Raw genomic sequence first — 14,469 nt, 5'->3', positions numbered from 1 at the left:
AAAAATATCCCAATTGGAGATTCCTACAGGGTCAACCTGCTTCAACAGGGTTTTTGCCCTAGAATTACTTCTAGGACTTCCCCTATTCAGAAATAACTCTGCTATAACAACATTTCTAACTAGGGATGTCTTTGCTACAACAAAAACAATGTGCACAACCTGTCCCAGAACAGGATTTTCTATGATGTTTAAAAGAAACCAGTGTCACCCTTAATTTATCTGATCTGTCCGGAATGACGTATCCACTCACTGACGCTCCCTGCCGGTCCGAGCGGGTCCCTTTCCTGCTCCGCTTAAGCAGAGTGTGGGCTACCCTGAGCCACGTCTAACGGAGCCCCCCTCAGTTTAACCTCTGTCTTCCCAGGAGCAATCGGCAAGCGGAATTTGCATCCCATCCTCGTTGCCAAATTGTCAGAGAAATTCTATAGGAAGAGAGACTGCAGATTCTTTCAAACAACAATTTTATAAGATTTGTAAAAAGGAAGCAATCAACAACAACCACTTAACCTCTCTGGGATAGCGGGACGGTAGCGTCCCACCTGGCCAATAGCCAGGGAAAATGTAGAGCTCCAAATTCAAAATAATTATATAAAATCAAACTTTCATTAAATCACACATATAAGATACCAAATGAAAGCTACACTCGTTGTGAATCCAGCCAACATGTCAGATTTCAAAAAGGCTTTTCGGCGAAAGCATAAGATGCTATTATCTGATGATAGCACAATGTCAACAAAGAGAAATGTAGCATATTTCAACCATGCCGGCGCTACTCAAACGCAGATATAAAATATAAAACATGCATTACCTTTGACGAGATTCTTTTGTTGGCACTCCACTATGTCCCATAAACATCACAAATGGTCCTTTTGTTCGATTAATTCCGTCCATATATGTCCAAATTGTCCATTTATTTGTCCCGTTTGATCCAGAAAAAACAGCTTCCACTTTGAAGAACGTCACTACAAAATATCTAAAAAAATTACCTCTAAACTTTGCCAAAACATTTCAAACTACTTTTGTAGTACAACTTAAGGTATTTGTAAACGTTAATAATCGATCAAATTGAAGATGGGTCAATCTGTTTTCAATACAGGAGGACAACAAACTAATGCTACTTTTCAAGTCTTGCGCAACTCTCAAACATTACACACAACGTTACTCTACTTCCTGATGGCCTTCTTCTTCATTGCACAAATTAATATCCTCAACCTATTTCCTAAGACTGGTGACATCCATTGGAAGCAGTAGGAACTCAGAACAGGGTGATCAGAAATGTTGTATTCCAATGAAACCTCATTGAACAGACAGTGACATAAAAAAATAAATGGTTAGTCCTCAGGGTTTTGCCTGCTACATAAGTTCTGTTATACTTACAGACATGATTCAAACAGTTTTAGAAACTTCTGTGTTTTCTATCCAAATCTACTAATAATATGCATATCTTATATTCTGGGGATGAGTAGAAAGAAGTTGAAATTGGGCACGCTATTTTTCCCAAAGTGAAAACTCTGCCCCCTATCTTAGAGAAGTTTTAACAGTGCTTTAGGAAAGCCCAACGCCCAACTCTGTTCGTTGGGCTCTTCATCCGAAGAGGAGGAGCAAGGATTGAACCAAAATGCAGCTTCTTGAGATGACATGATTTATTAAATTCAAGACGAAAAAACACGAAAACACTTTAACAAACTACAAAACAACAAACGACGTAGACGCACCTGAACATAAGAACTTACATGACACGAAGAACGCATGAAACAGGAACAGACTACATAAACCGAACAAACGAACAAACAAACCGAAAACAGTCCCTTGTGGCGCAACGTACATAGACACAGACACAGGAGACAACCACCCACAAACAAACAGTGTGAAAACACCTACCTTAATATGACTCTCAATCAGAGGAAATGAAAACCACCTGCCTCTAATTGAGAGCCATATCAGGTCACCCAAAACCAACATAGAAACAGAAAACATAGACTGCCCACCCAAACTCACGTCCTGACCAACTAACACATACAAAACTAACAGAAAACAGGTCAGGAACGTGACAGGGACAAGTGTAAATGAATCACTAATTACATTAAATAAATAATCATCTTCAGAAATGACTTTGTCAAAGCAACAAAATAACCAGGGCTTTACAATGATTCTGAAAACTTGGGGTTAAGTGGGTTAAAATCTTAATAGAGTTCGGGAAAATACAATATGGAACAAAAGAAAGTCAGATTTATTGAATTTTCCATGTGGTTTATACACTGAGTCTACAAAACATTAAGAACAACGTCCTAATATTGAGATGCACCCCCCTTTTTGCCCTCATAACAGCCTCAATTCATTGGGGCATGGACTCTACAAGGTGTCGAAAGCATTCCACGGGGATGCTGGCCCATGTTGTGTTTCCCCCAGTTGACTGGTTGTCATTTGGGTGGTGGACCATTCTTTATACACACTGGAAACTGTTGAGCGGGAAAAACCCATCAGTTATTGACACAAAGTGGTGCGCCTGGCACCTACTACCATACCCTGTTCAAAGGTACTTCAATCTTTTGTCTTGCACATTCACCCTCTGAATGGCACACATACACAACCCATGTCTCAATTGTCTCAAGGCTTACAAATCCTTCTTTAACCTGTCTCCTCCCCTTCATCTACACTGATTGAAGTCGATTTAACAAGTTACATCAATAAGGGATCATAACTTTCCCCTGCTCCGTCTATGTTCATCATGTTTTGTTCACTCAGTGTATTAAAGGGCACTTCATTAAATATAGCAGGCTTTTAAAATTCAACACTGGTGCAAAATCTTTACTTAAATTATTAGAGAAAATATCAGGCTCTATATTCATGTAACGACCCATATATTGCCTCCCGTCAAACAATATTTTCCCCTTGGTGTGGCAAATCCTCAACAGGCAAGAAACACAGACCCAAGAAATATCTGGCCAGATTTATTGCACTTAGTAAATATGAAGTAACTAAAGCTGTTTATTCATATCTTCACTTGTGTGAAGATGAATAGCACAGTCATGAATAAACAGTGTCTCTCTAATATACCAAATGTAATGTGCAGAGTTTCAGAAAATGCAAGTACAATACATTTGAGTTTACTTGGTACAAAGGTGACAAAACTGGGTGTAGAACTTAGCAGCTAAATGAACCGTCTACCATATATTTATCCTATTATTTTGCTAAAGTGTGTCAATACTAACATTATTTTTGAGCTGGAAATTAACTGATGTTTGTAAAGCTGAAAAAGAGATTCATTTCAAACTCAGTAGCCTGAACTACAAATACTGTACAATATGAGTGAAAAACTACAACTGACTTAGATCATAGGAAGTCACAACAAGTCCCATCTGTATAACAAAAGTGTCTTCATGGCAATACTGTATGGTGTGTGCAGAGCCCGTAGTCTAGCAGTAATACCACAGGCTCTAGACACATATACTCCCTCTCCCCACCGCAGACCGGGGTTCATTCTTCACTCCAAGGGCTCGATTCAATCCGTAATGCCAAAGTTCAGTGCTATAGCGCGATTCAAATTTAAAGGCAATTTTCCAGCATTCGCAGAGACTGCATTCATGGTAAATGCTGCGTATGTCGGCTCAATTGGAAATGACCTCATAGCGAACTATAGCGCTGATTGAATCTAGCCCTAAAACATCCAATGAGACCTAAAACGTCATACAGTTACTCCCATCTCTCTGTCTACCCCTCTGTGATTTCACAACTGTCTAAATAAAATACTGTATGGCACTATGCCTGTTATTTTATTGTGTTTTACTGAATCAGCTTGGCCCTGTATACAGTGTATTCGGAAAGCATTCAAACCACTTGACTTTTTCCACATTTTGTTACGTTACAGCCTTATTCTAAAATGGATTCAATCATTTTTCCCCCCTCATAAATCTACACAGAATACCCCATAATGATGAAGTGAAAACAGGTTTTTAGAGATTTTTGCAAATGTATTTAAAATTAAAAGAACCAATCAGACTTTCCTAGAGCTGGCTGACCGGCTAAACTGAGCACTCAGGGAAGAAGGGCCTTGGTCAGGGAGGTGACCAAGAACCCGATGGTCACTCTGACAGAGCTCCAGAGTTCCTCTGTGAAGATGGCAGAATCTTCCAGAAGGACAACCATCTCTGCAACACTCCACCAATCAGGCCTTTATGGTAGAGTGGCCAGACGGATCCACTACTCAGTAAAAGGCCCGCTTGGAGTTTACCAAAAGGCACCTAAAGGACTCTCAGACCATGAGAAACAAGATTCTCTGGTCTGATGTAACCAAGATTGAACTCTTTGGCCTGAATGCTGTCTGGATGTTTTTCAGTGGCAGGGACTAGGAGACTAGTCATGATTGAGGGAAAGATGAACAGAACAAAGTACAGAGAGATCCTTGATGAAAACCTGCCCCAGAGCGCTCAGGACCTCAGACTAAGGGGAAGGTTCACCTTCCAACATGACAACGATCCTATGCACAGAGCCAAGACAACGCAGAAGTGGCTTCGGGACAAGTCTCTGAATGTCCTTGAGTGGCCCAGTCAGAGCCCAGACTTGAACCCAATCGAACATCTCTGGAGAGACCTAAAAATAGCTGTGCAGCTACGCTCCCCATCCAACCTGACAGAGCTTGAGAGGATCTGCAGAGAAAAATGGGGGAAACTCCCAAAATACAGGTGTGCCAAGCTTATAGCGTCCTAACCAAGAAGACTCAAGGCTGTAATCGCTGCCAAAGGTGCTTCAACAAAGTACTGAGTAAAGGGTCTGAGTACTGTGATATTTCAGTTTTCGATTTTTTTATAAATGTGCAAACATTTCTAAAAACCTGTTTTTGCTTTATCGTTATGGGGTATTGTGTGTAGATTGATGATGAAATGAAAATAATTCACAACATTTTAGAATAAGGCTGTGACGTAAAACAAAATGTGGAAAAAGTCAAGGGGTCTGAATACTTTCCGAATGCACTGTACCTGTGTGAGATGTGCCCCATGCGATAACACATGCAATGACACATCCAGATGCTATCCAGCTAGAACATTTGGTTCCTTGGATGTTGTGGGAATGCCTGTTTTTGGTTTTAAATTGGTTCTTGGAAACTGAGTAGTTTCTCTATAGAATGATCATGGTACCGCAGACCATTTTAGAACCAGTCCCATTGAAAATCTCAATGTAGCTCCTGGTGAGGATCTGTTCACTCAGCACTGATTCTGCAGATACTGGGCAGAGAATGCCTCCAGCTGAGACTCCAGATCTGTGGCTCTGTGTCTGTGGGAAACAGAAGAGATTTATCACTCTGTTCTTTTCTAACTTTTCATGTCAGTAGTTTGTGTTGAAGTGTGTGTGTGTGTGTACAATGTGTTCAGAAAGCCCTACTGTCAGATATTAAAAAGCTGAGATGAACAATGCAAGGTAGAGTAGCTATTCGACCTGAGAGTCTTGGAGCGTCGCTGGACGTTCTCCAGTCTCTGGATCCTGCCACTCAGTAGTCGAATGTGCCCCTCCAGCTCCACCTCGCTCAGGTCAACCCGCTGGCACAGACGGGCAAAGGTCGTTGCCAACTCCCTGCCACAACCAAAAGGTCACGTTAGGAGGGCATGAGAGCTGGAAAATACACATACATTACTGTACATGTAACAGTATAGCTTCTGTCTCTGTTCTGGCCCGAGCTGGGTGCAAATCAGAGACCCTTATCACCCACAAAGCAACATTCTAACCAATAGCTCTACAAAAAACATGTTCTTGGTTGAGCAAGGGTGACACGATCTCTAGGTCAAATAGAGGGTGACATCACTTGGAAGATTGCCACTACTAGTGCACAGCTAATTAGCGAGTGATTCCACATTGAGGCTACATAGGATACACATGACAAGTATAACTGTAAAATAACCACAGTTAAAAGCAAAATGACTGCAATGCATACAGCAGACTGTAGTAACCCTGCAGTTACAAAAGTATCTGTCATTGTTTAGACGCAGTAGTGTAAGTGAAATGTACTGCATTGTAACTGCAATTATTTTTGTAAGGTTAGTACTCTACTCACCATACACTAGTGCTGAGCTTTTTGAGGTCAATTTGGTTTCGGTTCGATTATAAATAATCACGGTTTTCGATTTTGTTTAAAAAATATATAAATAAACACACTATGTCGGTTGAATGCTCTAACAACACAGAGAAAAAGTCCCATGATGGTAGTGAATGCCCATTACTGCTTAAAACGTATTAACCATCATTTATTCACATTACTTTAATAAAATATTTCAGTTGTGTATATTACATTTGTTTTATTTGATGACTATTATTTCATTTCAAGTCATCATCTTATCTCTATAGAGCTGCTGCCTATGCTGTCTGACAAAATCACTATTTTACTAGTTCTTAAAAAGTAAATAAGGCAGACTTTTATGACTGCTGAATACCAACCACTTTGATCATGTATTTTCAGGTAGAAATACCTCGCGAAGCAACTGCTTTCTAACCCTCTCGATTGTGCATTCTTCTGTCGCTTCTCTCCCTCTCTGTGTCTACCCCACACTAACCTAACTTAACAGGTGTAAAAGAAACACACAGACCGGACAAGTCGGTGTGCAATGAATTATGGTCATTGTAGTTAATTACCATGTTTTCTGCGCTAAACTATGTAGAATATTGGCCTGTTGGAAACTACAACTCCCGAATACATCGCACAGTTCGGGCTTGATCTGATTTATCTCTAGAGCAGTGGTCACCAACCGATCGATGGAGATCTGTAAAAAACCAAACTATAAGACTTGTGTTTGTATTTTATTAATTTGTCTCAAGTTGTTGGTGTTAAGTGCACCCAATTCAACTGCCCTGCGTGTCGGGTAGGCGATGTGTTCCCATTTTGAACCATTTCATATGTCTGAAGGTACCTTCCGCCGGGCCGGGGGTAGCAAATCAAGTGGACTATAGGCCTACCACTTATCAATCGGATGGCTCAGATCTTCTTGTTTGCAGAAACGTAGCAGGTATAAAAAGAAAGCTACTGCAACGTTGATATTGTGAGATTTCAAAGCTTTTAAAACCATGACTAGAGAGAGACTATCAACAAATACAGCAAAGAGCTACTGTTTTTATGATTGAGTTCCTGTTTAAGTTTACGCAACACTGTCAACACTTTCTAAAGGGAGAGCGGAGGGACATTGAAAGGCGAACCCTCATTCTGCTGCCCTGTCCCTCTACTGAGAGTCACCATCCGATGCAGGCTTCATCAGCCAAGTAAAATAAAAAATAATACAAGTAATACAACAACTGATCTATTACCGGTGTAATCATATAGCCTACATCAAATGTTGAAATATCATTTTTTTAAATGGTCTGATAATAACCACAAATGCAAGGCAATTCAAGCAAAACGAATATGTGACTCGTTTCAGGAAACTAGGCGTATGTCGCGCGTCACTACTTCACAGGAGAGGCATTTGAACGTAAACCTTAAAAAGAAATCTAAAACCATTTTTGACAGAAATGCATTCTGGAACATGTGAACTTTCATGTGCCTTAAAAACAAACTTGTATGCCATCTGTAAATACGAATACAATTAATACAATTAAATTACGAGCCTATTTGGTTGAGCCATGGAAAAAGCCAGGAACCTTCCCACAAGCCATGATAGTCTGAGTTAATGGATTGGGTGGACATGCCAAGAGAGGAGTTTGGATTGGTCTGCCATATAGCTCGCTTCTGTCTATAACATGAGCTGGTCAGTATGTGTAGGTAATCCTTTCTAACTTGGCTTTTTTGAAAGATATCACATAGTAGAGCAGAAATACTGCTGCTCTCCACTTTCTGGAGGACCAAGATTTGAAATCAGTGGAATGACCGGTGGAATTAGAGTATGATAGCTAAGGAGATTTTGTAGTTTGATTGCAAATATGCAGAGGGAGTCGAAAAGGGAACACACAGGAAAAAAATATAACAAGTAATACAACAACTGATATATTACCGTTAATCTATTAATCATATAGCCTACATCAAATGTTGAAATATATATATATTTTTTAAATGGTCTGAGAATAACCACAAATGCAAGGCAAAACACCTGTCTCCGGATTACATCTTCAAACTAAGGGCAATCATGGCATCTGTGACAGAGAGGGAGAAGCGTTCATCCATGTATATGGGTAAGATAGTCTAGCTAGCTACATTTCAGATATTACACATTTCTAATTTTGTCAGAAAGTCGTTTTCATTTCAAGTTAAAGCGTAGTGTTAGCTAGCTAGCTAACGTTAGCTGGCTGGCTCGCTAGCTAACGTTACGTGTATGATCTGTGTAGTAATATCATTAGAATCTCAGAGCCATTTGCATTGCTAGTTATAGCCTAATGTTAGTTAGCTAGATAACATTGAACCTGGTTGGTTAGCTACCTGCAGATTCACGCAGGGTAGTAACGTTATGAGTTGGGATTATGGTTCATTGTTTAGCTAGCTAGATTCTAACATGTTTGATGTCAGACGGCAATAGAATGTTCATGATGTCACTGCGACAACTGTCAATAGACGTAGTATAAACCAGCCTTTAGTCTTGAAATCTTTGGTTGTTTAGTACATGGCCTCACATGTGAATCCTTAAAGAGATGGGTGGGGTTAAGGCTAAAGAGGGTGTGAACGATGCTGAATGGTTGTAGACAAAGAAGCGCTCTCCAGTAGGTTTACCAAAACATTCAAGGGCCTTTTTCTCACAAATGAGGTTACAAGTTTATTAACTTTCAAAACAGAATTACTTTCCCATTTTTCCTCAACTGTAGTGTATGATATACCATTTTCTAGCTCTGAGTCTCTACTTATATATCCAATGTAAAAAAAAAAACTATTTCAAATGATGCTACATTAGACCGAATCGAGCCGGTCGGCCACACACAGTGGTTCCTCCTTTAAAAGTTGTGTCATACTGTGACACACCTTGCGGGCTGCTGCAGCATTCTGTGGCAAAAGTTATCTAATTGTCAGACATTTTTGCTGTTAATGCAAGTTATTGCTAATTTGACGACCAGAGGGCATCTTTGAGAAGCATTTGATAGTCTTTCAAATTGCAGGAGACCAGGGTTCAATTCCCTGATGTGGAGGAAGGAGTAGGCTGTCCTTGTAAATAAGAATTTGTTCTTAACTGATTCTATATGTGTTATTTCATAGTTGTGATGTCTTCACTATTATTCTACAATGTAGAAAATAGTAAAAATATAGAAAAATCCTGGAATGAGTAGGTGTGTCCAAATGTTTGATTGGTACTTGCTTAATTAATTTGATAAATGTTATGGTGTTTCTATTCCATGAAAAATGGAAAAACCCTCTGGGTACATTCAGACCGTTTCACTCTCCGAGCGCACACTGGACGTTCGGGCCGAGGAGTAGGATTGATTTGAGCGTCCTGGCCTTACAACAGCAGTCAAGCACCCAAGCTAACATTGGCTAGCTTGATCGCTACTTCCAGACACAAATGACACCACTCTGACCATTTTACTCACCCTAGCTGGCTAGGCAGTTTTTGTGTTAACCTGAGTGTTGGTGACTGTAACTGTGCTGCTGGAAACAATTTAATTGTGAAGTTTAGTGACACTGGCTAGATAGATATATAGATATAGATATATACACATAGATATATAAATACATAGAATGATAAATCATGCAATTATTATTCTCAAACTAACCAAAAACATTTAGCTACGAACGCCTGTTCTCGCCATTTTCAGTTGAATTCATCTAACTTTCTTTCATGGCAACTCATAAGCAGGCCTATTGTCCTATTTGTTTCATAGTCGATGTATAATCATATTACATGACAGTGTAACGGTTAGCTTTTTTTACAGAAGGATGAAAGAGCACAATATGTCTGTCAGGGAATGCTATTCTGATATGTCAGATGAAGAGTTAGACCAGAAAGTCAGGGCCATTAAGGCAAGGATGCCCCATGCAGGCTTTAGAATGGTCAAATGGAAGTCTCAGAGCAATGGGTCATCGTGTACAATGGCGAAGAGTTAGGGAGTCTGTGCAGCGTGTAGATGGTGCAGGTATCATTGCCAGAATGATCCAGCTTCGTTGCATTGCTCGGCAAAAATACTCTGTTCCTGCTCCCCTGTCTCTTGTCCATATTGATACAAATCATAAATTGATAGGGTACTAAGTGTCATGTCCTGATCTGTTTCACCTGTTCCTGTGATTGTCTCCACCCCCTCCAGGCGTCGCTTATTTTCCCCAGTGTATTTATCCCTGTGTTTCCTGCCTCTCTGTGCCAGTTTGTCTTGTATGTTTAGTCAAGTCAACCAGTGTGTTTTTCCCGCGCTCCTTTTGCTATTCTCTTTTTCTAGTCCTCCCGGTTTTGACCCTTGCCTGTTTCTGGACTCTGTACCCGCTTGACTGACCATTCTGCCTGCCTTGACCATGAGCCTGTCTGCCACTCTGTACCTCCTGGACTCTGGGTCAGTTGGTTATACCTGGAGTACTTCTCCTGTCTTATCCAGTGTCCTGTGTGAATTTAAGTATGCTCTCTCTAATTCTCTCGTTCTCTCTTTCTCTCTGAGAACCTGAGCCCTAGGACCATACGTCAGGACTACCGGGCATGATGACACCTTGCTGTCCCCAGTCCGCCTGGCCTTGCTGCTATTCCAGTTTCAACTGTTCTGCCTGCTGTTACGAAACCCCTACCTGTCCCAGACCTGCTGTTTTCAACTCTTAATGATCGGCTATGAAAAGCCAACTGAGATTTATTCCTGATTATTATTTGACCATGCTTGTCATTTATGAACATTTTGAAAATCTTGGCTCTCTCTAATTTTCTCCTTCTCTCTTTCTTTCTCTCGGAGGACCTGGGCCCTAGGACCATGCGTCGGGACTGCCGCCCGTGGTGACTCCTTGCTGTCCCCAGTCCGCCTGGCCTTGCTGCTATTCCAGTTTCAGCTGTTCTGCCTGCGGTTATGGAACCGCCACCTGTCCCAGACCTGTTGTTTTTCAACTCTTAATGATCAGCTATGAAAAGCCAACTGAAAATTATTCATGATTATTATTTGACCATGCTTGTCACTTATGAACATTTTTGAACATCTTGGCATAGTTCTGTTATAATCTCCACCCGGCACAGCCAGAAGAGGACTGGCCACCCCTCATAGCCTGGTTCCTCTCTAGGTTTCTTCCTAGGTTTTGGCCTTTCTAGGGAGTTTTTCCTAGCCACCGTGCTTCTACACCTGCATTACTAGCTGTTTGGGGTTTTAGGCTGGGTTTCTGTACAGCACTTCGAGATATTAGCTGATGTACGAAGGGCTATATAAAATAAAATTGATTGATTGATTGATCTGGTTTTGACCGTTTTGCCTGTCCACGACCATTCTCTTGCTTATCCCTTTGGATTATTAAACATTGTAAGACTCCAACCATCTGCCTCCTGTGTCTGCATCTGGGTCTCGCCTTGTGCCTTTATACTTAGATGTATAATGTCTTCATCAAATATAAGAATTGATTTAAACTTTTTTATTCGTACTTATTCGTAGACACATTTTCAATGATGTATGAAATTGGAGTTATTCTTCATCAACTGGTAACACATAAATAATGAAGCAGGTTAATTAATAGGTTAAACATTTCACTTTTAATTCCAATGCTTTTTTCAAGACACAACATTGTCATCTTTGGCGGTATAAATGGATTTTCAAGGATGGTAAGTATATTATTTTGTATGCATATTGCCCATTTCCCATTATCTAATGAACAACCACAATACCAGTCTGGTGTTATGCTTTCTGTGCTGTATTGATGTATCCTGAAAATGAGATCTGCTGCTTTAGATTGAACGGTGATATCTCAGTTATTGTTTTCATATCTACAAAAAATATACTTTACTTTCAGAGTGCGAGCTGATCAAGGGGTCAAAAATGTAGGTAGTACATCCACTGTTTCACAAGACAACAGCCTGGTGTGCTGGTTTTCTCAGGAGTCCCTAAAACATTAAACAACACGAATTACAAATTCATACTCATGTCATAACACTAACTAGCTTGCTGGCTAATGTTAGCTAGTCAGCTAATATGCTAAATAGCGATTTTCGTAAATTTACTATATGACAAAAAAATATGCACAAACGTTGGTATCTACATTAACTAACATATTCCTCTCAATTGTAAATTTTTTGCTTGACTCGTTATAACTACTTACATTTGCTTCCACCGTAATGTTTTGCCAGCCATCTTTGAAGAAAGTCACCAGGGACCGATGGCTCGCGTCAAATTCGTCATTGGAACCACTCGATATGAATGGTTATATAAAAACCTTGGGACCCAAATGCATAATGAGTGCTCTAACTCCCCCTTGCGGCGGTCTGGCGCACTGAAGCCGTGACGCTGCGTACCTCTAAGTCCCGCGATGTAAGCTCGCAACTTTTAAAGGAGGAACCACTGTATGCAGTGATAATGTTTTGGGCCTATAGCTTACTGCACAAACCTCAATACTACAGTACTGTTTTTAATAGGTTCATGTTGCATAATTGTATGTTTTTTAAGTAATGTAAAACAATAATTGCGCTTGCATTTTGACTCAAAGTGATCTCTCAAAAAAGGTTGGTGACCACAGCTCTAGAGAAACTGAGGAATGTGTGCATTGAGCTCACAGAAAAAAACTGAATGAAATGGAATTCAAATAATTTATAATAATAATAGGTTTATTGCGTAACACTACCATACACTCATTTAATTTCAGTCGAAAGCCACAGAAACTAAATTAAATCCTATCCTCTCTCAAACTGTTTCAGTAGAACTGGGACTCACTGGTGAACCTGCTGGCTGCAGCTCCCGCTGGTGAAGGGGATGATGGCCCTAAGTCGGTGGATGGCGAGCTCCACAAACTGCTGCTTCAGAGCCCGTTCCCTGGAGGCGTTGGTCCACGTCAGCTTCTCGTACAGGTAGAGCAGGCCATAAAGTGTTGCGGAGAGGGCGATGAGCCTCCAGCCCACTGAGCGCCACACCTGCCGCACAGGGTGGGAGGAGATCACCTGCTTTAGCATTAGCTGTCAGCCATTAGCCATGTAAACATTGCTGTAATAGCAGTGCTAGACTAGCAAGAAAAATCAGTGTTAGCAGTAGCTTTTACAAACAGTTGTCAGTATTAATAGCAAATAGCAATATAATCATGTGTCAGTGTTTGCTTTACTGTGTCAGTTTTGGCACGCAAGTTATCTGTTATCATTACAAACAAGTAATGGTAGCTAACACTGTTCCATACAGATTTTGCGTACCATGGCATTCACACGAGGCTGCGATGAAAACAAATGGGACTGTAGTGACATTGTTGGTATCAAAATCCGGGTGGCGTAAACTACGTTTCTATTAAAGCGTTGATTGACATGGTAATAGACCAATAGTATTCGAGAAAAATTTAAAAACCTGACCCCTCTGACGCTGTACGATACGCGCTTCTCTCGCAGATTAAATACAAGAAAGTGAAAGGGATAGGGAAAGGGGGATACCCAGTCAATTGTACAACCGAATGCATTCATTTTTTCATCGCGTCATCACTGCAAGCCATCTCTCTCAAAAGCCGTGACAGCCGCAGTTTACTTGTGAATATTACTTTAGCGCTGCCCTAAGACCTATTCAAATTCGACACAAACCTTGAAATAGGTATGTAATGACACATTATTTGAACTCTTTATAGTGTTTTATAAAAAATGTAGAGGTGGTAAGTTGCCCAAATCGGGTGAAAAAAGCTGTCTCACACAACATACCTCCCCCTTTCACTATTACTCAGTAGCCTTAGCTTCCCCTTCCGCAATTTAAAAAAAGACCGGGCGGAGCTCCATTGCCTTCTTCAATCATGTATGGAAGTTTATTAATTATCGTTAAGCGTTAGTGTGCCAAAAGATAACGGCTAGCAATGCATGTGTTAGCGATGGTCAATACAAGCACCTTTCAGTTTTATCAGTAGCTGTTAGCAAATAGAGTACATTATAAAATGAAATGCAAACATAATTGGTTTGAATAGAAGAGAACGTGCACATACCACTCCACCAATGACAAGCACAGTCATGGAGGCTCTGGAGGTGAGTGACACTACACCTGTTGCCATTGAAAAGGCCACGTGGTCCTGTAGGCTGGTTCCACCATGTGCCTGGAGTGCAGTAGGAGAGGTATTCTGGAGAGAATTTAAGGGCATATGACACTGGTGGCCACCTACATCAATCCTCCTCATCGAGAGCTATGGGGTGTACAGGCTTTCACTCCAACCCTGCTAAAATTACTTAGCTGTTCTTCGAGACCTTGATTAGCTGAATCAGGCGTTAAGAATAGGGTTTGTGCAAAACCCTGCAGTCCCAGTAGCTCAAGAGGATGGCTGGCCACCCCTGGCATATCACTCATTTATCCTACTGTTGTCAAAGTCAACTTTTTTTTAAGCATCTCAGAGTAGGAGTGCTGATCTAGGATGATGTCCGTGCCATATTTTTGAAATATGATTTAAAAGGCAAA

The 14,469-nt window shown here is 40.7% G+C and overlaps 1 protein-coding gene across 8 annotated transcripts in view; it reads right to left on the bottom strand.

Moving 5' to 3' along the window:
- Positions 1-1,618: 1,618 nt before the first annotated feature.
- The window catches only part of mfn1a (mitofusin 1a), a 42,907-nt gene continuing 30,056 nt past the window's right edge, over positions 1,619-14,469 (bottom strand). For 2 of the 8 annotated variants that reach the window (XM_055867625.1, XM_055867631.1), the window contains exons 14-17: positions 14,006-14,113; positions 12,775-12,971; positions 5,434-5,568; positions 1,619-5,271 (exon numbers count right to left, since the gene is read on the bottom strand). In XM_055867625.1, the coding sequence (XP_055723600.1) occupies positions 5,202-5,271; positions 5,434-5,568; positions 12,775-12,971; positions 14,006-14,113 (510 nt within the window). In that variant the 3' untranslated portion in view covers positions 1,619-5,201. Of the gene's footprint in view, positions 5,272-5,433; positions 5,569-12,774; positions 12,972-14,005; positions 14,176-14,271; positions 14,308-14,370; positions 14,386-14,469 lie in introns of all 8 variants that reach the window. The other 6 variants (XM_055867628.1, XM_055867630.1, XM_055867629.1 and 3 more) reach the window with 6 other exon arrangements.

The sequence above is a fragment of the Salvelinus fontinalis genome, chromosome 17, assembly GCF_029448725.1.
Source record: "Salvelinus fontinalis isolate EN_2023a chromosome 17, ASM2944872v1, whole genome shotgun sequence".
Lineage (NCBI taxonomy): Eukaryota > Metazoa > Chordata > Actinopteri > Salmoniformes > Salmonidae > Salvelinus > Salvelinus fontinalis.
The sequence above is the reverse complement of the archived record's forward strand: the minus strand, read 5'-3'. Positions and strand labels throughout refer to the sequence as shown.